The 25,931-nt window shown below is 44.2% G+C and overlaps 3 protein-coding genes across 5 annotated transcripts in view; 2 read left to right on the top strand and 1 right to left on the bottom strand.

Annotated features, from left to right (window-relative positions):
- The window catches only part of Cdc25c (cell division cycle 25C), a 25,454-nt gene extending 7,933 nt beyond the window's left edge, over window positions 1-17,521 (bottom strand). Inside the window, 11 exon segments of the mRNA XM_033765617.1 lie at window positions 2,841-2,936; window positions 5,788-5,874; window positions 5,992-6,025; window positions 6,447-6,448; window positions 7,651-7,688; window positions 8,515-8,609; window positions 9,092-9,328; window positions 17,127-17,205; window positions 17,208-17,237; window positions 17,240-17,273; window positions 17,351-17,521. Of these exon segments, the coding sequence (XP_033621508.1) occupies window positions 2,841-2,936; window positions 5,788-5,874; window positions 5,992-6,025; window positions 6,447-6,448; window positions 7,651-7,688; window positions 8,515-8,609; window positions 9,092-9,328; window positions 17,127-17,205; window positions 17,208-17,237; window positions 17,240-17,273; window positions 17,351-17,521 (903 nt within the window).
- On the top strand, window positions 10,114-16,185 carry LOC117287298 (oocyte-specific histone RNA stem-loop-binding protein 2-like). The gene is made up of 5 exons (XM_033767308.1): window positions 10,114-10,399; window positions 12,649-12,725; window positions 12,830-12,934; window positions 13,546-13,959; window positions 16,109-16,185. The coding sequence occupies exons 1-4, from the start codon at window positions 10,394-10,396 to the stop codon at window positions 13,739-13,741; spliced, it is 384 nt and encodes a 127-aa protein (XP_033623199.1). The 5' UTR covers window positions 10,114-10,393; the 3' UTR covers window positions 13,742-13,959; window positions 16,109-16,185.
- Window positions 16,946-25,931, top strand: part of Fam53c (family with sequence similarity 53 member C) — a 13,650-nt gene continuing 4,664 nt past the window's right edge. The window contains exons 1-4 of one of the 3 annotated variants that reach the window (XM_010613776.2): window positions 16,946-17,023; window positions 21,782-22,011; window positions 22,411-22,468; window positions 24,874-25,658. In XM_010613776.2, the coding sequence (XP_010612078.1) occupies window positions 21,934-22,011; window positions 22,411-22,468; window positions 24,874-25,658 (921 nt within the window). In that variant the 5' untranslated portion in view covers window positions 16,946-17,023; window positions 21,782-21,933. Of the gene's footprint in view, window positions 17,024-17,095; window positions 17,477-21,781; window positions 22,012-22,410; window positions 22,469-24,873; window positions 25,659-25,931 lie in introns of those variants that run through there. The other 2 variants (XM_033767305.1, XM_010613775.3) reach the window with 2 other exon arrangements.

Here is a 25,931-nt window from a genome sequence, read left to right as displayed (position 1 = left end):
GAGGCTGAGGGGAGGATCACTGTGAGTTTGAGACCAGCCTGAGCTACACAGTGAGTTCCAGATCGGTCTCAACTACATAGTGAGGCCCTATCTCAACCCCCCCCAAAGAAAAACATTAACAGGGAGCCAGGGATTTAGCTCAGTTGTTCTGCAGCCTGCTTCACAAGCCCAAGGTCCCCAGTTTAATCCCTGTACCAAAAACAACAACAAAAAACCACATGAACAGGGCTAGGATGTAGCTCAGTGATAAGCGCACTTGCCTAGCATACACAAGGCCCTAGGTTTGATTTCCAACACTGAAACAAATAAACAACAATATAGTCGATAGATAGATAATCTGCAAAAATATACATAAAAAAGGCCAGGGATTTAGCTCAGTGGTTCTGCCGCTTGCCTTGCAAGCACAAGGACCTGAGTTCAATCCCCCGTACCAAAAAAAAAAAAAAAAAAAAAAATACAAAACATATATATACATCAAAGCCTGGCACAGTGGTGGATACCTATAATCCCACCATTCAGGAGGCTGAGGCAAGAGGACTGGTGTGTATTCAAGGCCAACCTAGCTACATAGCAAGTTCCTGTCTCAGAAACACTAACGAGGGACGGGGATTTAGCTCAGCGGTTCCACCACCCGCCTTGTAAGCACAAGGTCCCAAGTTCAATCCCCAGTACCAAAAAAACAAAAAAACAAAAAACAAAAAACAAAAAAGCACTAACAAGAGGGGCTGGGGATTTCGCTCAGTGGCACCATGTCTGCCTGGCAAGCACAAGGCCCTGAGTTTAATCCCCAGCCCCCCCCCCCCCAATGAAAAAAACACTAACAAGAAAGAAAGAGAATATAAGAACATCAAAATTTTACTTTAATAGTAGTTATCACACTTATGGACTTCTCTAAGGTAAAAACATCTAAGAGAGACAGAATATCAGGCAGTCTGAGCAGAAAGATATTAACAAAACACTAACAAACAGAATGCAAAAAAGGATTATATAACATGACCAGGAAGGATTTATCACAGGAAAGCTAGGTTGGTTTAATATCTGAAAATCAGTTAATGCAATATACCATATCAATAAGACAAAGGACAAAAATCCATCTCTCAATAATTGATAGATTCTCCCAAGCAACAAGAGCAAAAATAAACACATAGCATGGCATAAAACTAAAAAGCTCTGTGCAGCAAAGAAAACATTTTAGAGTGAAGAGAGACATAGATTAGAACTGAACTCAACAGCCAAAAACCCCCCAAAACCCCAAATACAGTAACTTAATCAAAAGCAGGCAAAAGTGGCCAAAAGGCCCAGAGGCATAGGACAGTGGTAGAATGCTTGCCCAGCATGAAGGAGGCCCTGGGTGGTTTGATCCCCAGCAGTGAAAACAAACAAACAAAAAACTTAAAGGACCTAAGCAAACATTTCTCAAAAGACACAGAAATAGCCAACTGAGCCAGGTTTGGTGGCACATGCCTGTAATCCCAGCACTGGGGTGGCTGAGACAGGAGGATCACTAAATTCAGGCCAGCCTGAACTACCTAACCAGACCCTGTCTCAAAAACAAAAATAAACAGGGCTTGGGATTTAGCTCAGTGGTTCGGCGCCTGCCTTTCAAGTGCAAAGGCCCGAGTTTGTCCCCAATACCCCACCCCCCACCAAAAAAGCAAAAAACAAACAAAAAAACAACATTAAAAAGTAGCCAGCTGTGGGCTGGGGAGGACCTGAGTTTAATCCCCGGTCCAAATAAATAAATAAATTAATTAATTAATAAATTAATTAAAAAGTAGCCAACTGGGCCGGGGATTAGCTCAGTAGCACGGTGTCTGCCTTGCAAGCGCAAGGTCTCAAGTTTGATCCCTGGTCCCCAAATAAAAAAACAAATAACTGTGGGCTGGGGATTTGGCTCAGTGGTTCTGCTGCCTGCCTCGCAAACACAAGGGCCTGAGTTCGATCCCCAGTACCAAAAAAAAAAACAAACAAAAAAACAAATATCCAACTGATATATGCAAAAATGTTCATCATTACTTATCACCAGGGAAATGCAAATAAAAACTATAAGGGGATACCACATCACACCTATTATAATGGCAATTATGAAAAAGATAAGGAAAAAAAAAAAGGTAAGGGCCAGGATTTAGCTCAGTGGTTCCGCCACCTGCCTCACAGGTGCAAGGTCCCAAGTTTGATCCTCAGTGCCAAAAAAAAAAAAAAAGTATGCAAAAAAATAACTACAGCTAGCTGGGCATAGTGGCACGTATCTGTAATCCCAGTTTGGGAGGCTGAGGCAGGAGGATTGCTATGAGTTTAAGCCTAGGCTACACAGTGAGCTCAAGGATATCCTGAACTACAGAATGAGACCCTGTCTCAAACTAAAACCAAACCAAATCAAATCAAACCTGAGTTTGATACTTGGGTTGTTTTTATCTACTGACTTTTTTTTTTTTTTAGATTAAGAGTCTCATTCTGTAAAACCATGGGAATCCTCCTGCCTCTACACCACCACGCCCAACTCTACCTTTTTTTTTTTTTGTACTGGGGATCAAACTCAGGACCTTGCACCTGAGAGGCAGACTGCAGAACCACTGAGCTAAATTCCTGGCCCCTGACTCTACCAGTACTGATTGTAATGTTGCAAATAACATTCCTATATATGTTTAGTTCCAGTGTTCAATTCTTTTGTGTATATACCTGAGAATGGAACAAAGTCATGCCTGGCATGGTGGTGCACACCTGTAATCCCAGCATTCAGGAGGCTGAGGCAGGAGGATCGCTACGAGTTTGAGACCAGCCTGGGCTACATAGTGAGTTCCAGGTCAGTCTCAACCACATAGTGAGACCCTGTCTCAAACCCCCCGCAAAAAAAAAGGTCCTCCTGGTCTTTTTTGAAACCTCAGGTTTCTGGTTCTGGGTGCCTGCCACTTCAAGGCCTCCAGAGTGTTGTCCTCCTACATTAAAAAATAATAATAATAATAAACGAGGGAAAAGAAAACAATGTGAGATGATGAAACGATGGAAATAAAGTGTTTGTAGATGGGGAGGGGAGGAGGGGGTGAAGGGAGGGCAGGGACAAGGGGAAAAAATGAGAACCAGGACCTGTCATGTAAAGGTACAAGATCTCAATGATGAATGTAACTGTACTGTATACCTAGAATGTACCAATAAATTCAATTAAAGCTGAAAAAAAAAATGAAAGGCTGGAGGAAGAGATGTGTTAGCAGGCCCCGTCAAAAACATTTCACCTAACCAAACTATGAATAATGCTCATGAAATGCATTAAATGTACCAGTTAAATGTATACCCTGAAGATAGAAATAATAGTGTGGATTTGATGTGCAGTATAGAGACTTGCTTTGTACAGAGACTTGCTTTACAAGATATTAATTTAATGATCACAAGCAAAAAGGTGGGGGACATGGCATACTTGAGAGGGATGGTGAGACTTTAAAAAGTGGTTATGAAGCCGGTTGTGGTCACGCACGCCTGTAATCCCAGCACTCAGGAGGCTGAGGCAGGAGGATCGCTGTGAGTTTGAGACCAGCCTGGGCTACAAAGTGAGTTCCAGGTCAGTATCAACTGCATGTGAGACTCTGTCTGAAAAAACAAACAAAAAGTGGTTAGAGGGGCCAGGGATTTAGCTCAGTGGTGCCACGCCTACCTCACAAGGGCAAGGTCCTGAGTTTGACCCCCAGAACTGAAAGAAAAAAAAATGATTATAGCTGCATCTTTGTAATCTTAGCTACTTAGAAGGCTGACACAAGAGGATCCCAAGTTTGAGGCCACCCTGTGCAACTTAGTGAGACCCTGTTTCAAAATAAAAAAGGGGCTTGGGATATTCAAAGGCCAGGAGTTCAAACCCAGGACCACACACACAGAGTGATAAAGGGAAAGGACAGTATTAAATCAATAAAAAACTGATTAGAACAGCCCAAAACATGAGCATATCTTTAGCAATGCAAGAAAAGAAGAGCAGCTATCTTTCTTTTATGCAAACTGACTGGGAGAAGAGATGGAAGGTAAAGAAGAAGAAAAGATAGCCAGAAAAGAGGCTTCGTTCAGGGAATTAGAGAACTATCATAGTGATTAGGTGGCTCAGTAGAGGCCAGTTTCAATTTGAAGTGAAGGATGACCTAAGGCTTAGATAGAAAGGACCACAGAGACAGGTGGGGCGGTGCATGCCTGCAATCCTAGCTACTAAGAGGACTAAGGCTAGAGCACCAAAAACTCAGGCCGGACATGGTGGCTCACACCTGTAATCCCAGCACTCAGCAGGCTGAGGCAGGAGGATTACAGTGAGTTGTGAGTTCGAGACCAGCCTGGACTACATAGTGAGTTCCAGGTCAGCCTCAACTACATAGTGAGACCCTGTCTCAAAAAACAAAAACAACAACAAAAAAAACAACTCAAGGCCAGCTTAGGCAATTTAATGAGATCCTAAAAACAAAAATTAAAAACAGGGACCAGGGATTTAGCTCAATGGTTCCACCACCTGCCTCACAAGGGCGAGGACCCGAGTTTGATCCCTGGTACCAAAAAAAAAAAAAAAAAAAAAGTGGGACATAGCTCAGTATGAGAGTATCTGCATAACATGTCTGAGGTGCTGTTTTCAAGTACCACACTCAAAAAAGACCATGGCCAGGGGCAGTGGCACACACCTGAAGGCTGAGCATCATATTCAAAGCCATTCTAGGCAATCTGGTGACACCCAATCTCAAAAAAGAGAAAAGAGAGACCATAGCTTCCCCAGAACAGTGACTAGACAGCTTGGCTAGGCGAAAAGAACAAATTGAGACATCTACATTTGGAGCTGAGGGCAGAATTCAGTCATAGAGCCTATATTTAGCCATGAGTGAGGCCCTGGGTCCAATCTTACACCAAAAGTTTAAAAAGAAAATTGAAAGCACAAGGTCCAAGTTCAAATTCCAGTACAGAAAAAAAAATCTGAGAGAGGAATGCTCACCCAGCTCAGCACATATCAATTTTTGCCCTTAACTCAAATCAACTGGCCGGGCATGGTGTCACATACCTGTAATCCCAGCACTCAGGAGGCTAAGGCAGGAGGATCACGGTGAGTTCAAGACCAGCCTGGGCTACATAGTGAGTTCCAGGTCAGTCTCAACTACATAGTGAGACCCTGTCTCAAAAAACCAAAAAAAAAAAAAAAGAAAAAAGAAAAAATTGCCAATCAACTGAACATGAGTAAAAATAATAATATGCTTTGGAGGACTCAAAAGTAGGTTTCCTTCTTTTTTTTTAAAATGTAGTTGTCTATATTAGGTTTAATTAATTAATTAATTTTCTTATTTCAGGTTTTTTTTAGACAGTCTCACTATGTAAATCAGGATGACCTTGAACTCTAAATGATCTTCCTGCCTAAAGCCTCCCAGTGCCAGGATTACAGGTGTGCACCACCACGCCTGGCTCTATATTTTGTCTTTTGGGTTTTTTTTTGGGTTTTGGTAGCAGGAATTGAACTCAGGTCCTTGTGCTTGCAAGGCAGGTGGTGGTACCACTGAGCTAAATCCTCGGTCCCTATATTTTGTTTTTTAAAACAGAGTCTCACTATATACTTCAGGTTGGCTTCAAACTCCACCATAATCCTCCTGCCTCAGCCTCCAGAGTGCTGGAATTACAAGCATGTAGCACCACACCTGGCCGAGGTTTAAATCTTAAGAAAAAACAACTTTTCTTGTCTAGCATACTAATGTATGAATAGCTCTCGGTCTCACACAGACACCAATGAGATGCTTCAATCAAAGGAATAAAACTAATATATCTAGGTTTCCATTAAATACTCACATCTTTGTTTGCAGATAAGCTACACATTATATCTTTCGTTCTGTGGCCATGGTCCAAAGTATTCGGAGTGCTGCAGAGAAGCTGTGCCTAAAAGACAGTATTTGCTGAAAACATCCACCATTCTTGGGCCATGGGTGAGCTGGAAACCCTCTGCCTCCCACCTGAGAAACAAACCCAAACCCAAAAAAAAGAGGAGCTACTCACTGAGCTGCTTTTCATCAGGGGCTGGCAATGATTTCTGCAGATTAAAACAAACCACCAGTCCCATAAGCACACTGTAACATTTTCCTTCATCCTTTAAAGGTAATTCTGATTCTCTGTGTTGGGCCATTCCAGCTTCTCCTTCCTTTCATTCTAGGAACCCTAGTCCTAGTCAATATGTCTCTTTTAATAACAATATGTAATGTCTTCTCTGTGGTAAATATCAATACTCAAGTGACATTCTGGGGGGAAAGGCACTCATTTCACCCACAAAACCACATATATAGAATAGATGTCACCAAAGATGAGTAAGTTTCTCTTAAATATTTTTTGTGTGTGTACCTGCATGCGTGTGTGTGTGTGCGTGTGCGTGTGCGTGTGTTGCTAGATACTGAATCCAGGCCCTATAGTGCTAAACAAGTGCCCTACCACTGAGATACACTCCTACCCTGTCTTACATCTTATTGAGACACAGTTGTTTTTATCCTTTGAGTATTCCCTGGCAATCTTTTAGGATTTCAGTTTATTAACATTTTACAGTGACTGGTATGTGCTGGATACACATTTTTGTTAAATCTTTGCATTCGCATTATCTCCACGTTAGTATATTAGTAGAAAAACTGAAGTTCAGTTGGGCATGGTAGCACACACTGGTAATCCCAGCACTCAGTAGGCTGAGGTAGGAGGCTCACTGATCACTGTGAGTTCAAGGCCAGCCTGGACTGCATAGTAAGACCCTCTTTCAAAAAAAAAAGAAGAAAAAGCAACTGATGTCCAATGAAATGAAGAAACATGTCAGTCACAGCTGGTAAAGTAATCAGCAACCAGAGTCCACTCATCCCAGACCCTACACCTGCACTTTAAAAAAAAAATCTTGACAATTTCTTATTTATTTATTTATTTATTTTGGTACTGGGGATCGAACTTGGGTCCATATGCTTTTGGGGCACGCGCTTTCGAGGCAGGCATCAGAACCACTGAGCCAAACTCCCAGCCCCACCCTGCACTTTTGAAAGCAATTTTCACATGAGAATCAAAGCCTACACATAAATCCAGAATAACACTTTCCTTCACTTTTTAAGGATAATTCTGAATATGTGATGGCTAAAATGAATAGTCTTCACTTCTCTTTGTTTTGTTTTTGGAGACAAGATCTCACTATGTAGCTCAGGCCTCTAACTCAGGGCAATCCTCTCTCCTGCCTCAGTTTCCCGTGTGCTGAGATTACAGCCCTGTGCCACCGAGCTCATCCGATGTCATACCACTATTTAGACCTGAAAAACATAAAAGCTGTTCAAAATTAGGTTCTAGGGGTTGTTGTTGTTGGTGGTGTTTTTTAAGGATCTAGGTTTTGAACACTTATACTCAACATGAAATGTTTTAGAGCTGAGTGTGGTGGCTCACAGGTATAAATCCCAGTACTTGAGATGCTGAGGCAGGAGGATCTTGAGTTCCAGGTGAGCCTAGGCTACATAGTGAGTTCAAAATCAGCCTACATTACAGTGAGAACTTGTCTCAAAAAAAACCAAAAACCAAAAAACAACCCACAAAAAGAAAGAAAAAAAGTTTTTTATCCAAAAAGTCTGCATAGGATAAAAATCTGTGATCAGTGCCAAATGCCCCAGTATGGGGCTCATTTAGCAATAGGACTTAGATCCCAGCTAACTGTCTTTCCTGAGATCCTAATGAATTCAAGTGACCTGCAATCAGATATGAAGAATCAAAAAGCAGTTTGTTGTATTCCATGTGTCCTATTTTCTCCTTTGATTTTCTTCATTACTAGTAGGACTTCTTAATTTCAAAAGCTCTTGAACACAAAGCCTTTTTTTTTTTTTTTTTTTTTTTTTTTTTTTTTTTTTTTTTTTTTTTTTTTTTTTTTTTTTTAGTACTGGGGATTGAACTTGGGACCTTGCACTGGCGAGGCAGGCAGCAGAACCACTGAGCTAAATCCCCTGTCCTCTACAAAGCCTTTTGACAAGTATCATCCATTTCATAGAGCAAAGTACCAGGGAAGAAGATATAATTTCATGGAAATGAGAATTTATAGGACAGCTGGGCATGGTAGCACACACCTGTAATCTCAACACTCTGGAAAGCTGAGGCAGCAGGACTGCATATTTGATTTGTTTGTTTTTTGGTACCAGGGATCGAACTCGGGTCCTTGTGCTTTCGAGGCAGGTGGTGGAACCACTGAGCTAAATCCCCAGCCCTAGGACTGCATATTTGAGACCAGCGCAGACAATTTAACAGAAGCTGTCTCAAAAGGAAAAACAAAAAACAAAAAACAAAAACAAAGACAAAGCTCAGTGAAAAACCCCTGGGCTCAATACCCACTAAAGCAAAAAAACAAAACAAAACAAAACAAAAACAACGGGATTTACCTATGTCAACCTGGGCATGATGGCACAAACTGTGATCCCTACACTCCAAGGCTGAGACAGGAGGATTCTGAGTTCAAGGCAAGGCTGGGCTACATAGTGAGACCTTATGAAAAGAAGTTATCTATCCTTTGAAGCCTTTCACTACCTGTTTCATCAGGATATGCAGAAGTGGTAAACTGAGTTGCAGACATCTCCCCATCGCTAAGATTTGAAAGATCGAGGTGACATTTTGGGGCTCCTCTGAGACATAATAATATACCCATTAGGGTATACTATCCTAAAAGAGCAAAGATCAGGTAGCTGCTGTAATATTCATTTGAAATACCTCTCCATGACTATCACAATATCTAAACAGTATCCAAATAATTCTAATTGGTTTTTGGTAGTAGTTCAGGATGGATTAAGAAAAAGCTCCCATCCTCAGAAGGGTGTAGTGGTGCACACCTGTGGGTGAGGCAGGCGCATCACCGCGAGTTTGAGGCCAGTCTGGGCTACATAGTGAGTTCAAGGCAGCCTGAACTGCACAGTACGGCCCTGTCTCAAAAAACTATCCTAGTTAGAGAGGAAGAGATTATTTCTATTTCACAGAAAGATCCTAGACTAGACTCAGAACGGTCACACAGTCAAGGGCAGAGCTGAGACTTATAGCCTGATCTGGGATAATTAAACAAACCTGTTTAGAAAGCAAAGGAGATAAGATGTGAAAATAAAAATGGGTTAACCCGCACAAAATGCTTAGGTTTGCAGAATCACTGAGGAATCCGTCCACTGGAGATCTAGGGAAATCTCGACAGATGCTAAAGGAAGCACTTCGTTCCAGAAGCTGGTATAATATCTTCTTCTGATTGGACCTAAAACTGGGTCCTGGGCCAGAGGTTCCCCCTCTCGTGGACAAGAAGAGTTCTGTAGACAAGGTCTCCGAGTCCTCACCATGAAAAAACAAAACCCGAGAAAAGCACCTCAGACCATTGGCTTTTCCAACTCCCTCCACCTTTTCTAGCCAAGCAAATCGTCATGGAGGAGGGGCATCCCCCCAAAACGAATCACAACCTGGTCTGAAGGTTAAATTGCGCTTCCCCTAGTGGCTCGGCCTTTTAACACCTGAACACCTGGAGGAAAAAACTTCAGGTCTTTAAAGACAGAATGAAGAAAGAACTTTCACTTGTTCGGAGCCACAGAGCTTGACACCCCTGACTGGAAGAAATTCAATTTTCTAACTCACAATGAACCCCATTTGAACCCTCTGATCACTACAGCGAGGAAATCTCGGCGATTTCGTAGCCGAGACTATTGCAGACTTACCTTGTAAGTTTGGGGTTGCATTAGCCTTTGGAAAGAAAGGAAAGTGGGAAGGGACTGGACACAGCAAATGAAATGAAAATCTGAGGAAAAGAGTCAGTTAAAGAGGCTACAACTCTGCTTCTCTCGACAGTCGTGCAATACCAACAGCCACAGGGTTGACCATTCAAATCTTCCGCTGTTCCAACATCCTATCCCCGCTAGCCTATAGCTACGTTAGCCAATCGCCAAGCACGGCTCGAGGCCCTTACGGCCAATCGGCAGGCGTGTATATCACCTGGGGGAATGTACTTGCTTTGGAAGGGGCACTTGTTCCGCCTCGGCGTCAAAGCAGGATGGCTATTGGCCTTCCAGGGTTAGCCTCTCCCCCACCGACGGCCCATTGGCTCTCCCTCTGGCCAATCGCCACACCCTTCCCGTCTTGTCAATTCCCTCAGCTGCAAAAACGCCGGGAGATTTAAATTGCTCCTCGCCAGAGACGACTGTTCGCTAGGACAATACTAGGAGAGAATATTTTGAGTGGAAGTGTTTCTTTTTGCTTGCTTTATTCTCGTGTCGTTTCTCTTTAATGTTGCCAGCCTTCGGCCTGGGATGGATGATTTTCCGCCGGCGGGTCAGGTGTTAGTGCGTGACAGGTGTGCGGGTTTTCGCTGAGTGGCGTTGGCCCTTCCAAGAGGTTTCCTGCTCATTGTCCTTTTAGTGTGCAACATCTCAGAGACGCTGCTATGTGGGTAAAAAGAACTACTTTTGCACGAGCAGTAACAGAGTTGTATCACCTCTTCGTGTATTTTTTGCAATTCTAGGGGTTGAAACCCGGGGCGCTCTACTACTGAGCTAAACTCAGGCTCTTCTTTTTTATTTTGAGACAAGAGTTTCGCTACATTAGCCAGGCTGGCCTCGAACTTGTGATTCTTCTGTCTCAGCCTCCTGAGTAGTTGGGGTTACAGGCATGCACTATGCCCAGTATCTTTTTTTTTTCTTTCTTTCTTTTTGTATCGGGGATCGAACTCAGGACCTTGTGCTTGCGAGGTAGGCACGGTGCCACTGAGCTAAATCCCCGGCCCTTTGGCATCTTAATTTACTTCTTACCAAGGTTGGGAGAATCTCAGACTTTAGGTGTTTATGGAAAGTAGAACATTGGAGGGCTGGGGGTTTAGCTCAGTGGTTCCGCCGCCTGCCTTACAAGCACAAGGACCCGAGTTCGAACCCCGGTACCAAAAAAAAAAAAAAAGGAAGAAATTAGAACATTGATAATGTGAAATTCTTTGGTATGTTTTGCAGTACTGTCTGGGACTCCAACAGAGACAAGGGCATGTAAGGCAAGTGATCTACCACTAAGCTACACCCTCAGCCCTAGACCTTTCTGTGTATTTTTTGATACAGGGTCTCATTATGCCATCCAGGCTGGTCTCAAACTCTAAACTCCTGGTGATTCTCCTGCCTCAGACTCCCAAGTGCAGGGATTACAGGTATGTGCCACTTTGTCCAGCTATCCCTAGACGTTCTTAATGTCAGATATTTGCTTTTAAATAATCCTGTGAGACCCAGGCATTGTTGGGCACACCTGCGATCCTGGCATTCTGGGAGGCTGAGGCAGAAGAGCTGCAAGTCTGAGCCCAGCCTGGGCAATTCAGTGATTTAGCGAGACCCTGTGTCAAAATAAGAAATAAAAAAGTGGCTGTGGAGGTAGCTCAGTGTGAAGATCCTGGGTTCAATCCCCAGTACCAGAAAAATTAATAAATTAGCCCTGTGAGGGTCAGGGTGGGTATAGATGAAACAAAACTGGCCGTGGAAGTTGGGCAGTGGTTGGGTGGCAGGGTGTCATGTACAGGCTGGGGGTATATTCCACTGGTAGAGTGCTTGCCTAGCCTGGAAGGGGCCCTGAGTTTAATCTCTGACACCACAAAAAATTTGATGTGGATATCAACCACTTGTAGATCCTGTTAAAATATTGGTTATGATTCAATAGCTCTGGATTTTGGCCAATGCATTTCTGAAGTTTCCAGCTGATATCAATGCCTCTCCCCCTCCTCTTGCTTTTTTAAGATGGGGTCATGGTGGCCCACACCTGGAATCCCAGCACTTGGGAGGCTGAGGCAGGAGGATCACTGCAAGCTTGAGGCCAGCCTGGGCTACATGGTGAGTTCAAAGTCAGTCTGAACTACATAGCAAGACCCAGTCTCAAAACAACAAAAGGTAGGGTCTCACTATGTTGCCTCTAACTTGAGGCTCCTGCCTCAGCTTTCCAAGTAGCTGGGATTATAGGTACATGAACTGGTCCAGCTTATACTCTTTACTTCAATGTATATCTGAAAATTTTCATAATTAAAATGTTTAAAATAGCCAGGTGTAGTGGCACATGCCTGTAATCCCAGGCAAGAGGATCATAGATTCAAGCTCAGCCTGGGCAATTGAGTGACCTAGTGAAACCCTGTCTCAAAAAAAGTTGGGAAGGGCTGGGGATTTAGCTCAGTGGTGCTGCTGCCTGCCTACCAAGTGCCAGGTCCTGAGTCTGATCCCTGGTACAAAAAAAAAAAAAGTGGGGGAGGGGGGCTGAGAATGTGCCCAGTTCAAGGACCCTGTCAATCCCTTGTACTGGAATTTCAAAAAAAAAATGTTTAAAATAACTTTAGGGCCAGGGATTTAGCTCACTGGTTCTGCCGCCTGCCTCACAAGCACAAGGACCTGAGGCCAATCCCCGGTATCAAAAAACAAAACAAAAAAACTTTGGAAGTCCCTTAAAATGCAAACTCCTAAAATTCATTCAACAGGTCTAAACCGAGGCCCAGTATTTTCAAGACCAGTAGATGCTACCCATACCAACAATGGCTTGCAGACCACACTTTGAGGAACAAGTCAGAAATACAGCCTTTATCTGATGTCAGGATCTTGTTAGCGACAGTGGCTGAGAGGTGCAGTATAATCAGCCGGTGTTTATCCTAATTCCCTTTTAATCTGTGGAAATTGTTTCCCCGGAAAGGAGGTGCACGAAGAGTCTTTGTCCTCTGGGAGAGAAACTGTAACTGTGGCAGTCAGCACAGAGCCTTGTCATGCCAGGTAAGTTTGCAAGTCAGTCTGAAGGTAAAGGGAGCGTGAAAGGGTTGATCTCTGCTTTGGTGACTATAATCACTCTTCATGGGGTACAACGTTCTTCCCTGCAGGTGGGAAGTAGAGACAGATGAAGATGTCTTGCAGCGGCGGCAAAAACAGATAGATTATGGCAGATGTACACCTGGTTACCAGTGCTTTCTGCAGCAGGTCCCCAAGTGAGTGCATTTTTGGATGGTCACAAGCACGTCAACCAAGTGGCTCCGGTCCATGTCAGGTGATGGGAAGACACGAGAGTCCAAGTGCTCCAACAGAGCTGCAGCATTACTAGTTCTCTCACAATCTAGTAGTCTCCAACATAAGTTTTGAAGGTATTTCTCCAGTAGAAGAGTCATACTTGGCCCATAAAATGTTTCACAGCTCTATCTATGGTTCCTGATGAGGCTGTTTTCTTTCCAAACTTATTTCCCATGGCCCCATACTTCCAGCTGTCATTGCTAACTGCAGCACACTTGATTGATACGTGAGTGTACATGCATATATAAAACCAAACATATCAAAGAGTAGAACGTATTGTACCGTATGTCAAACACTGTCTTATGTATGACTTCTGAAGGTGGTGTAATGTAGCTGACTTACCCTTTCCAGAAGCAAGACTGCTAGGGAAGTGGGAAATTCGGAGTATAATCTGACTTGAAGGTTCACTTTTTTTGTTGAATTGACCCATCTTTCCTGGGTAATCCCTATTTTAAGTGCCCGATTCACTGTGATGTGGTGAGCCATGTCCCTTTGCTTTGACCTCAAGGTGACCTATATTTGTTGCTTCCAGAGCACAGGGACAACCAGGGCTTCACCCTCAAACACCAAACAAGAACAGGAGATACAGCCGTCGTTCCTGGGATGCTCAGATCAGGCAGTGGAGAAGAGCCCTACATACCTGGGAACCCCCCCAGCCAGCCTCTTCAGGGCAGGGGGGCCGAAAGGTGTGTTTACAATTTTGGGTTCCCTTTATAAGTAGTGGCTGAGTCCCACCTCTCTCTACTTTGCAGAGGTTTGGCTTTTATTGAGTAAAAAGGGAGGGGCTGTGTGAGTACATGCTCTCTGACTCCACTGCCTCCCTAGGCAGCAAAAGGAGAGTCTCTTAGAACCCATGGATTCTCCCTCTCCCGATGGCCTACTGGATGACTGACTCCAGGCCCTGCAGCCCTCAGAAAATCTGGACGAAGGCCAGAAGGGGGCCAAGGTAGTATATTACACTGAAAGCCACTGGAGCAGGGTCATAGATGGGTCTGACTCACTGGGGGACAATTAAGATGGCATTCAAAGAAGTGGCCCAAGAACAAAAGAATAAAGAGGGAGCAGCAGGAAAAAGTGGAAGGACATGAATTTTAAAAATTGAGAGCTCAGTGCATGCCTGTAGAGCCAGCACTCAGGAGGCTGAGGCAAGAGGATTGGTGCAAGTTCAAGGCCAGCCTGAACTACATAGCAAAACCCTATCTCAAAAAAAAAAAAAAAGAGCTCAAAGTGGCAAAAACATATTTAATTATGGGCAGGAGTGTTGGGCTGCACTTTGAGGCTATATTTGGCAGTACTGGACATTGCATCTAGGGCTTCATACATGCTAGGCAAGCACTCTAGCATTGAGCTACCTTCCCAATCTTTCCTACTTTTTAAGGCTCTCCTAAATTGTTTAGGCTGGCCCCTAACTTTTTTTTTTTTTTTTTTTTTTTTATACCTGAACTCGAACTTGGGACCTAGAGCTTGCAAAGCAGGCAGCGGAACCACTGAGCTAAATCCCCAGCCCTTGGCCCCTAACTTGTGATCTACCTCAGCCTCCCAAGTGCTGGTACTACAGACATGCATCATGGCACTGCACAGAGGCTATTTTACTTTTTCTTATTAGTATATGTTTGCAATACATAGTAATTCATCTTGGGAAATTGGCATATACTTATACACATTAAATTTGATCATTTTTATTCCTCTCCCAGCCCTTCCCGAAAGACCCCCTTCCCACCTCCACAAGGTCTACCTTCCTTTTTCCTACTATTGCTTTTATTTTTTGCATTATTTTATTTTATTTTTTTGAGACAAGATCTTGCTTTGTAGCTTTTTTTTTTTTTTTTCTGGTTTTGTAGTTTAAGCTGCCCCTGAACTCACTAGGTAGCTCAGGCTGGCCTTGAACTCACAGGGATCCTCTTGCCTCAGCCTCCCAAGCGCTGGGATTACAGGTGTGTGCCACTACTCTTGGCTTCTAAATTATTTCTATTTTGGGTTTCTCATATAAGAAAAAACATGATATTTAACCTTCTGTGTCTGATTTATTTCACTCAGAATTATGGTCTTATCCATCCATTTTCCTACAAATAAGAAATGTATCCCTATTTATGGCTGAGCAGTACCCTGTTTTGTGTGTGTGTGTGTGTGTGTGTGTGTGTGTGTGTGTGTGTGTTGTATGTGTATGATCCTTTCTTTATCCCTTCATCTGTGAAGCTATTTTAGTCTTTTTTTGGGGGTACTAGGGATCAAACTCAGGTCCTTGTGCTTGCAAGGCAGGCAGTGGCAACACTGAGCTAAATCCCCACCCCTAGCTATTTCGGTCGTGATGAAAGGAAGTATAAATTTCCTTTTAAATGAGTCCTAAAACCTGACTTGCAGTGTTGTTTTAAATTTGTTTTGCAGATTTTTGTCTTTCTTCCTTTGTTTTTGCAAATGAGCCAATGCCAACTTAACTTTTTTAACTCAACAACTTTAGAAAGCATGATTAGTAATAAAAGAGAAGCAGCCTAGTGTGAAAAGCAAGCCTTGAGTCTGAGACTTTAAAAAAAAGTCTCAGACTTTTTAATATAAACTATCAAATAGCCAGTCATTTAACCTCTTTGGCAGTTTCAGTTGGCAAATAAGGAGATAGTTTTTGTTTGTAGGCAAAAATAAATATATTTCTTAAAAATATGCCACATGATGCCTGGCACATAATATGTATGGTTAAACTTTAATTGTGGTGGTGAGCCTGTGACGCATATGCTACATCGGGCTGTTTGTATCTTTGAAAGCTCTAAAAGGTTTGCCATCACTGAAATGGAAACCATTTCACCTACACATCATGGTCTGTGGCTCTGCTCTTTCTCTTTACTAAGAGGAAACTGCAGTGAAAAATAAATCTTCACTCTCATTTCTTTCTCTTTCTTTTTTTTTCTTTTCTTTTCTTTTCTTTTCTTTTTTTTTTTTTTTTTTTTTTTTTTTTGAGACAGGACTCACTATGTATTTCAGGCAGGCTTTGAACTCTTCTTGGTGATTCTCCTGCCTCAGCCTCCAGAGTGCTGGGATTACAGATGCACACCACCACACCTGGCCCATTTTAAAAAATACCTTACTTTTCCTTTCTCTTTCAGTTTGCAGATTTGGTGGATCCAATTTCCTGCTCTCCCAGACTCAGCGAGGAAGACAGCAATTCACCTATCCCAGATTTGGATAGGGCAGAAAATATTTAGATAAAACATGTCTTTCAGGGGACTTTGCTGCTAAATGTGATAATGAAGTCACTTATGTTAATACTTTCCGAACAATTAAAAAGAAAGACAAGAAAAAAAGAAACCCTAAAACTGTGCTTTACAAAGAGATCACAACGTGATGGCATTGTTTAAAACCTCTCCTTTTTCTTTCTTCTTTTTTGTCTCTCTGATGCTGAGACTCGTGTTTACAGAGGAGCCAGAAACTACCTAATTTCTTCACCTACTTAAGTCTACATTCCATCTCTTTAAAAAGGAATTGAACTTTGGCTGAGGTGGGAGATGGTAGCAGTGGTGAAGACTCAATAAAAAGGTGGTTTCCCTTTCCCGAAGAGGAAATATAGTGCCGTCAACATCGTTTGCCCATCCGTCCTTCTCCTCCCTTCCTTTCTGTCTTAACAACGGTGGTCCAACTGTAACCACCGTACCCCCCACCCCGCGCAAGCAACTGAACCGTCTATGATGTCATAATCACAATCCCATTACCTCATCCTGATGGGGGGGTGGAGGGAGGAGAGACAGTGCACAGCCCTGGGCCCCCCTCAGCTTTACAATTGTTCTGGGTGAGGGTGAAATTACAGAACCAAGTGGGCACGCCCCCGTAACTGTTATAAGCGCTGGGTTTATAAGGTTCGACCAGATTCAGCAGCTGAAGAGGGGCTCCGGGGACTCAGAGCAGGCCCTAACCGGCGCTTGGACTACATTTCCCAGCAGTCTCCACGCCGCGGACCGGTCCTTTGTTGGGGGAAGGGGGATTCTTTCAGAAAGATGTCCCTGTCGCTCCGAACCGGAGAGCGGGTGAGAGACACAGTAGATGACTCTATTAAGCGGCCTTGATGGAGTAAGGGCCTGCATCTGGGTCGATGTAGGGATGAAAAGCGGGGATAATGGCTTTGTTTACCTTCGTCCGACATGACCTCCCCCGTGAGTTCCAAGATATGCCTCTAACTGGGTCAGTCCACTTTCTGCGATCATTTGGAGGGGTGACTCGCCAGGGGCGGAACCACTCCGTCCCTAAACCAAGGCGCCACGCGCGATCTCGACAGAGCTATACTGGGAAGACTTTAAGAGGCAAACGGCACAGGGTTTGGACTTCAGCGGGCGGTTCACAGGGATTCTGCGAACCGGAGAGATCCCCCTACTCTCCTCAGTGGCCTGTTGGTTTGCGCCGGCGCCTTTTAAGGGCACCGTGGGGCGAACGGAGCGCTCAGAGCTGCTCTGGCCGCGGCCCTGGGAGCTGGAGGAGCCGCGGTAGGTGGCGGAGGGCAGGTGGCGCTGGGGCCTTGGGGCGGGCATCTCGGCTGTCCCTCCCTTCTCTTTCCCATCCCCCAGCGCAGTAGCCCGCGCGGTCAGGCCTCGAAGGCCGTCTCCGCGGGGAGAGCACAGAAACAGGTGGGGGAGGGGTGGGGGAGGCTAAGTCCCAGACCCTCCCCATCCTGCGTCCTGAGTTCGCTTCCCGCGGCCCCGTGATAGAACAGGAGTAGGAAGAGGCGAGCGACAGTTCCTCCTGAGCGAGCCCTGGCACCCCCCGGGGGGGGCAGCGGAAGCCCCATGCCCCACCCCGCGGGGACAGGCAGGGCCACAGAGGGAGAGATTGAAGATTGGAGGGGGCCTAGTCGTTTGCTTCTTCATGGGAGTGGGGGGAGGGGTGCTCTCCACTTGTCACCCCTGTCCACACCAGGACCTATGGAGGAAGAGCATTCAGGTCTCCACTTACCTGCTCTTGCACCTTCCTGCCTCCTTCATGTTTTCCTTCAGTCTCCCCCAGAGGTCTGGCTAGGACCTGAGGGGAAGGTCCCTAGGGGGCTTGGAGCTCTCCTCTCCCTTGGCCTGACTTGATCCCGGGTTGTCCAGGTTTCAACACAACCTCAGCATCCCTGAAACACGAGTGTCAGGTTTACTGCCATCCAATAGGACACGAAGAGGGGATCAAATCCTTATTTTAGGGAGCTTGTGCTGGAGTGAGAGCCTGGACTGAGAGTTAGGCCTAGCGGCCTGCTGCACTCTGAAGGGCTGAACCCTGTGCCAATTGTTAAGCTGAGAAGTTTTAACTTGTTAAGTGAATGTTTAGGGCTGTCTCTACCCTCAGATACACAAAATGGAAGGGGAAGGAAGGCGGCTAGAGAGGGCTTCTTAACACTTTTTTCAATGCCTGCTTGAGAAAGAGGAGGCCCCTCGCAGAGCTGGTTTGCCTTCTTTTGTGTCCTGGTTTGATTCCTTATGGCTTCCGTTCTGTTCCCCCTTTCTGGCCTGTTTTAGGAAACTCAGGCTGAGAGTATCAGTTGTGTAGTGGTAGTTGCATTGTTCCAATTACGGCTGTGTGTGGCCACATCCCAACAATTAAAATACAGAAAAACACAAAATCCCTCTCTTCACTTAATTTTAGAGAGGGCTAGGAGTTTGCTGTTTGTCCAAATGCCTCATGAAAAGCTTGAAAGAGTTTGTTTCACTCCTTGCTCCTCATGGCTGGGCAGCCTGAGGCCTGGGGTCTCTCTAGGATAAAAGCCTGCAGTTAGGTTCCCTGTCTGGTTCATCTTTGAGGGCAGAGTTAAGGAACCAGGAGCAGAAGTGATAAAAACTTTAGCTTCTCCCATAAAAACATAGGGGAAGCAGCTTATAGGAGCTCTCAGGAAGCTGGAACTTTGTTCAGGGTGGTAGTAATAACTATGCGTGAAAATGATAGTTAACTATAATGATGATTGACTTCTGTACCTTTCTTCCAAAGAACTCCAAATACATCCAAGTGTATTTCTTTGCTCTACCTTTTGGCCTCCCTCTGCGGTGGGCATAGAGTAGAGATAATTCCCTTTACTGTAAAGGGTGATCTGCCCACAAGGTCTCAGAAAGAAGAGCCATCCCAGGCTCCCTTCCTTTGGTGAGCCAGTGAGGGAGAGTGGCATGCAGACAGAAAGACAGACCCTGTTGCTTTCTTCATCTTAATGATATCATTGCTGCTGGCATTACCGAGGCTTTGAAGAGCAACAAACAGGAGGGATGAGAAACAGATGTCTGTGTGTACTCTTGACTTTCACAGGCTATTTGTATGCTTTTATACACTGAAATTTCATGTTAATTCATTCCTGTGACAGATAAAGATTACTGTGCCCATTTTACATAAGGATAAACTGAGGATTTGTTAAGTGATTAACCAAAACTCTCAGCAGATTGGATTAAGACTTTAGTTTCTTGATTGATCATTCTAATCATTCTACTTGCTGATGCTACATAAACTCTCTGGTGAGCTATCTACCTGATAGTAATTTCTGGAAATAGTTTGAACAGTCCAAGACCCTGCCTTAACTTCCCCTTTGTCCTTGAGCAAGGCCCCTAAGGCAACTGATGTCTGATAAGAGCTTACTGCTATCAGAAAGTAGCTAAGAGAAAGATTTTTTTTCATGACAGGGTCTTACTGTGAAGTCTGTCCTGAACTCCCTGTGTGTGTGGCCCAGGCTAGCCTTGAACTTGTGATCCTCCTGCCTCAGGCTTCTGAATCCTGGGGAAAAAGAATCTTGATTAGTTATATCCATGTTCTTTTTGTCAAATCAGCCTGATACCTAAGTTGAATGAAGTCACAGAGTTATTTTTAATATCTGTAGAGTTGAAATGCAATAAATTATCCTGACCATTTCTTTATTTTCTTGTCTTTTTCTCAATACCAAGGATTCAACCCAGGGCTACATACCGAGCTACATCCCAGCCCTTATTTTTATTTTTCTGTTACTGGGACTTGAACTTGGTCTTGTGCTTTTCAGCAGGCACTATGCTGCTAAGCTACATCCTGGCCCTTTATTTTATTTATTTATTTATTTATTTATTTATTTATTTATTTATTTATTTATTTATTTATTTTGTGGTACCAGGGATTGAACTGAGGACTTTGAGCTTGTAGGCAGGCATGGTGCCACTGAGCTAAATCCCAGCCTAGCTAAATCCCGTCCTCCCTTTATTTTATTTTATTTTGCTTATTTTATTTATTTATTTATTTATTTTTTTTGTGGAACCGGGGTCAAACTCAGGACCTTGTGCTTGTGAGGCAGGCATGGTGCCACTAAGCTAAATCCTCAGTCCTTTTATTGCTTTGGGGGGGGTGTTTGAGACAGGGTCTCATTATGTAATTGAGACTGACCTGGAACTCACTAGGTAACCCAGGCTGGTCTTGAACTCACAGTGATCCCCCTGCCTCAGCCTCCCAAGTGCTGGGATTACAGGTGTGCACCACCATGTAGAGCACAAACAAGTGACAGATTTGTTAGATGCCTATTAATTTTTTTCTGTGAGTGCTGAGAATTAAACTCCAGATCCTACACATGCTAGGCAAATGTTCTACCACTGAGCTACCCCTCAGCTCCCTTTTTGTAATTTTTAATTTTGAGACAATTTCTAAGTCACCTAGGCTGGACTTGAACTAGTTATCTTCTTGCTTCAGCCTTCTAGAGTGCTGGATTACAAGTGTATATCACCGTGCCCAGCTTCTTATTTTATATTCATATTCGTATTTGTTTTTGGGTTTTGTTTTTTTGGTACCCAGGATTGAACTCATGACCTTGTGCTTGGGAGGTAGGCATGGTGCCACTGAACTAAATCCCAGCCAATTCATAATATTTATTTTCTATTTTTTGAAATTTTATTTTGGTACCGGGGATCGAACTTAGGCCCTTGCACTTTTGAGGCAGTCATTGGAATCACTGAGCTAAATCCCTGACCCCTATTCATAATATTTATTGAAAAATAATACTAGCTGGGCGTGGTGGTGCATGCCTGTAATCCCAGCACTGGGGAGGCTGTGAATTCACAGGAGGATCACTGTGAATTCGAGACCAGCCTGGACTATAGAGTGAGTTCCTTGTCAGCCTCAACTACATAGTGAGACCCTGTCTCAAAAAAAACAAACCCAACTATATCAACTGTTAAGGCTATATAGGAGGATATAAAATCCTGTCTGTTTTGTTTGTGACAGGGCATCCTTATATACTTCAGGCTGGCCTTGAACTCACTATGTAGTTCAGGCTATCCTTGAACTCTCAGTGATCATCCTGTCTTAGCCTCCCAAGTGCTAAGATTACAGGCTTGCACCACCATCCCCAGCTAGTCTGGTCTTTCTGATGCAGAAAGAAGTCATACCTATAATCATTGCTCCTCCTGTACTTTATTTCTATATTTTAGAAGAGGAATACCTCTTGACTTCTACCTAGAAGATAAAGTATCAGGCCAATCAGGATGGAAATAACGATTTGGGCATTGCTCTCTCTCTCACTTGAGCTATTTTCTTAGTGGTGCTGGTATTCCAGGTAGAAAGCAGAGCATGAGTCATGTTAGGAGTAAATAGGTTTCAGTTTGCTTGCCAAGTCCAGTTCAGTTTACTGGATATCTGGAGTGCCAAGTTCAGAAGGTTTTTGAGGCTGTGTTTAGGTTTAGCAGAAAAGAGCTATGATCAATTAATGATGTCTGCCAGAGGCCTGGCATAGGTGTGCTGTGGTGTGTATGCCATGCATTTTCCATCTCTGGACTAGGTGCATCTCTAATGTCACTTGGGGCTGGTCCCTCTGTAATTGGCAGACTCAGCAGGCATGACTGGAGAGGGAAGTCCCAATGGTGCTAGAATGGTGCTGCAGTGGCAGAAGACGGCTCACGAGTGAGGTCTGGAAGAACAACAGGGAAGACATCCATCATTTGCTCCAAAGTGTGCAAGTCAGATCCTGGGGAGAATCATGATAACTCTGATCACTGAGCAGCTACAGAAGCAGACTCTGGATGAGCTGAAATGCACACGCTTCAGCATCAGTCTGGTAAAAGACCAGTCTTCCTGCTTCTCCATGACCCCTTTCCCCTTTTTTCTGAGGCTGTTTGTTGCTACTATTTTACCCTTGTTCTGTGTTGTATGAATCATTGTACTTGTAATGGAAGAGCCCACTAAACGCTCACAACCCAGCCCAAAAGGAAGGGGTCAGGGGTTTTTCCACTGATAGAGAAAAGCCATCAAAACGTGGGTGGAGAAGGGTTTAAGGTATTGGAAGATATGGATTGTTTTACTCACTAATTTTGGGAAAACAGTAGGAGGAGAACACGTAGGAAACTCTAACACCCCTGGAACCCATGAATTGCAGGGAAAAGTTGGAGAGGGCTCTTAGAAATCTCAGTATGTCCTGAACCTGAATCCTCATGGACATTTTCTTTCTCTCTCTTAGCCTTTGCCTGATCATGCAGACATCTCCAACTGTGGGAACCCTTTCCAGCTTGTGTCTGGTAAGGTTGTGTGTGTGTGTGTGTGTGTGTGTACATTTCTCACATTGGCTACCAGTGACCAGAATTAACTAGTCTAGCTCTAGACACTTATTGCCAGAGGGTCACTTTCTAAGGTCACCCTTGTTTCCATATTACTGTCCCAGAATATGTTATAAAGTGTGTTTATTTTTATTTGACCTTATATAGACTTTTCTAATTGAGAATTTTTGGAATTTTTTTGAATTTTTTGGAATATATATAATATATTTACATGGTTCAAAAATTTTAAAATAACAAAAATGTTATACTGTAAAATTCTTCTCTTGCCCCTTATCTACTGAGCACTTAATGCCTCCCTGAAAATAACTGCTGGATCTGGGCCCAGTGGTAGAGTGCTTGGCTTGCATGTGTGAGGTCCTGCGTTTGAACCCTGCACTCAAAAAACAAAAAAGTAACTCCTGTTACTAGTTTCTTGTATGTCGAACCTGAATTCCTTTATATAAATAGAAAGAAATATAACATTTATTATTATTTTTTTGTACTAGAGATCGAACTCAGGATCTTGCGCTTGCGAGGCAAGCATGGTACCACTGAGCTAAATCCCCAGCCTCCAACGTATTTATTCTTATTCCCACTTTTATAATATAAAATGTTTTATATTGTATGTTATTCTATGCTTTTGTTTTGTTTCGTTTGTTTATTTATTTTTGGTGCCCAGGATCAAACTTGGGTCCTTGTGCTTGCGAGGCAGGTGGCAGCACCACTGAGCTAAATCCCCAGCCCTCTTTCATTTTATTTTGAGACAGGTTATGCCATGTAATTCAGGCTGGCCTTGAACTTACTATGTTGCTCAGGCTGGTCTTGAGCTCATGGTGATCCTCCTGCCTCAGCCTCCTAAGTGCTGGGATTACAGGTACGTGTGCATTTCCACGCCTAGCCTATACCTTTTTTAAAAAACTTAATGCATCCAGGAGATCTTTCCCTGTCAGTATGCTGAGCATTTCTGTCTTTAATACGGCTTCATATTCTTAGACTGAATGGATAGATGAACTAGTTTAATTAACCATTCTCCTATTATGTGTATTTATTTTTAGTCTCCACTACATAAAACTATAGTGAATAGTAAATAGGTCATTTTTCACATATGAAAATATACCTGAAGTGTAAATTTATAGACAGTGAATTAATCAAAGGGCCTATGATTGTAGGCATAAGTACTATACAACTAGAACTCCCTAAGCTATGCTTCTGGGCTGTTCTGCATCTTGTTTTCTTTTTTCTGGAATACCTGACAAAGGAAGTGAGTTGTCATAAGCATCTTCATTCAGTGTCTTCCTGCTGTTTATTAAATATTTGCTGAGTGTCGAGTGTTGTGCCATAAGGACCCATGAGCTCTGCCCCCTTGGAGGTTAATAGGAGAAAGGACTATTGACCAAACAGAGTTAGGTGTGAATTTTATCAGTATTGGGTCTGACTTCATATACTTGTCATTTGTTCCAAATATCCAGCCCCTGCAGAATTCCAGCCAGTTAGCCAGTGGGGCTTGGAGTAGGCTCTTTGTCCCTTAGTGAGCTATCTCCCTGAAGTCCCAATTTTGGTTGGAATACAGTAAATGAGAATCATTTCTTTTAGCACATTTCCCCTTCTTTCCCTTGCTTCCCCATCTGTTTGGCTTTAAGAGAAGCCTAAGAGAAAGGAACCAGAGTATGTGGGTGGCCAGACACAAAGGAACATGAGTAGCACAAAGTCTTAGGGTTCCCAAAACACAGGTTCCAGTATCAGAGGCCTTCCCCACCCTTTTTACCCTCCCTGTGGATTACAGTGACCTCTTACCTGCTTGATCACCTCTTTCTTTTTGGCAGCTCTGATTCCTGTCTTGGTCTTCTTAACATAGGAGAATGGAAAAAGCAGATAGTGCCAGGTAGAATGGAATGAGGAGATGAGCAGGGTACTCAACAGACATATTTGTTTCTCTTGACTTGTTTTACCTATGAGAGGGAGTGGTAGGCCAGATATGAAATAAGTTTTTGACTCCGAGTGATTGCTCACAATGGAGGCAGTGTAGCATAGAAACCTATCTTGGCCTCAGAAGACTGAGTTTGAATCTTGCTTTGGTTATTGATTTCTATATGATTTGGAGCAAGTTGGGAACTTTCCTTCTCTATGAAATGGGGATAATCATACTACCTGCCTCAAGGAGGTTTTTGGGAAACCACAGGAAGTACTCAGTACATTGTCTGGCACATAAACTGTTTAAAAAAAAAAAAAGAAAAGCTAATGCTGGTTGTGGTCGCACATGCCTATAATTCCACGCATTCAAGGCCAGCCTGCGCTATATAGTGCTTCCAAGTTCAGCCCAAACTACATAGTGAGACCCTGTCTCAAAAGAAAAAATTAGCTATTATTAATATTTTTTACTTTTCCAGAAGGTGCTTCCTGGAGGGGCCTTTCCCACTGTTCCTGTGCTGAGTTCCAGGACAGCCTCAGCTTCAGCTACCACCCCTCAGGCTTGAGCCTGCACCTCAGACCACCTAGTCGGGGAAGCTCCCCACAGGAGCTGCCCCTTTCCCAAGTCCTAAGCCCTGAGCCCCCAGACCCAGAGAAGCTTCCTGTGCCCCCTGCTCCTCCATCCAAGAGGCACTGCCGCTCACTTTCAGTGCCCGTGGACCTGTCTCGCTGGCAGCCGGTGTGGCGGCCCGCCCCCTCCAAGCTGTGGACTCCCATCAAGCACCGGGGCAGTGGCGGAGGGGGTGGGCCGCAGGTGCCTCACCAGAGCCCCCCGAAGCGGGTCTCCAGCCTCAGGTTCCTCCAAGCTCCCAGTGCCTCTTCTCAATGTGCCCCAGCCCACAGACCCTACAGCCCTCCTTTCTTCAGCCTGGCCCTGGCCCAAGATTCTTCTCGACCCTGCGCCACCTCCCCTCAAAGTGGCTCCTGGGAGAGCGATGCTGAGTCCCTATCACCTTGTCCACCCCAGCGTCGCTTCTCCCTGTCACCCAGCCTGGGTCCACAGGCAAGCTGCTTCTTGCCCTCTGCTCGGAGCTCCCCAGCATCCTCCCCAGAGCTGCCCTGGCGACCTCGAGGTCTCCGCAACCTTCCCCGAAGCCGTTCACAGCCTTGTGATCTGGATGCACGCAAAACTGGGATCAAGCGGCGCCACGAGGAGGACCCCCGACGTCTGCGGCCTTCCTTGGACTTTGACAAGATGAATCAGGTGGGACCAGCAAGACTAGAGGACCTTGGGTGGGAGTGGAGGTTACTCTATTCTATTCATACTTTTTATTTTGGACAGGGTCTTGTTTTGTAGTTCAGGCCGGCCTTGAACTTGTGATGAGGCCCAGGCTTTTTCTTTTAACTTGAGGCAGTCCTCCTGCCTTAGCCTCCTGACACACCCAGCTGTTACAAGATTTTAGCTGTTGCCTAGCTCCACACCCTCCTGGCTGGGCCTCCCCAGACTTTTTTTTTTTTTTTTTTTTTTTTTTTTTTT

The sequence above is a fragment of the Fukomys damarensis genome, unplaced genomic scaffold (assembly GCF_012274545.1).
Source record: "Fukomys damarensis isolate Sample0158 unplaced genomic scaffold, DMR_v1.0_HiC HiC_scaffold_3, whole genome shotgun sequence".
NCBI classification, from domain to species: Eukaryota; Metazoa; Chordata; class Mammalia; order Rodentia; family Bathyergidae; genus Fukomys; species Fukomys damarensis.
The sequence above is the reverse complement of the archived record's forward strand: the minus strand, read 5'-3'. Positions and strand labels throughout refer to the sequence as shown.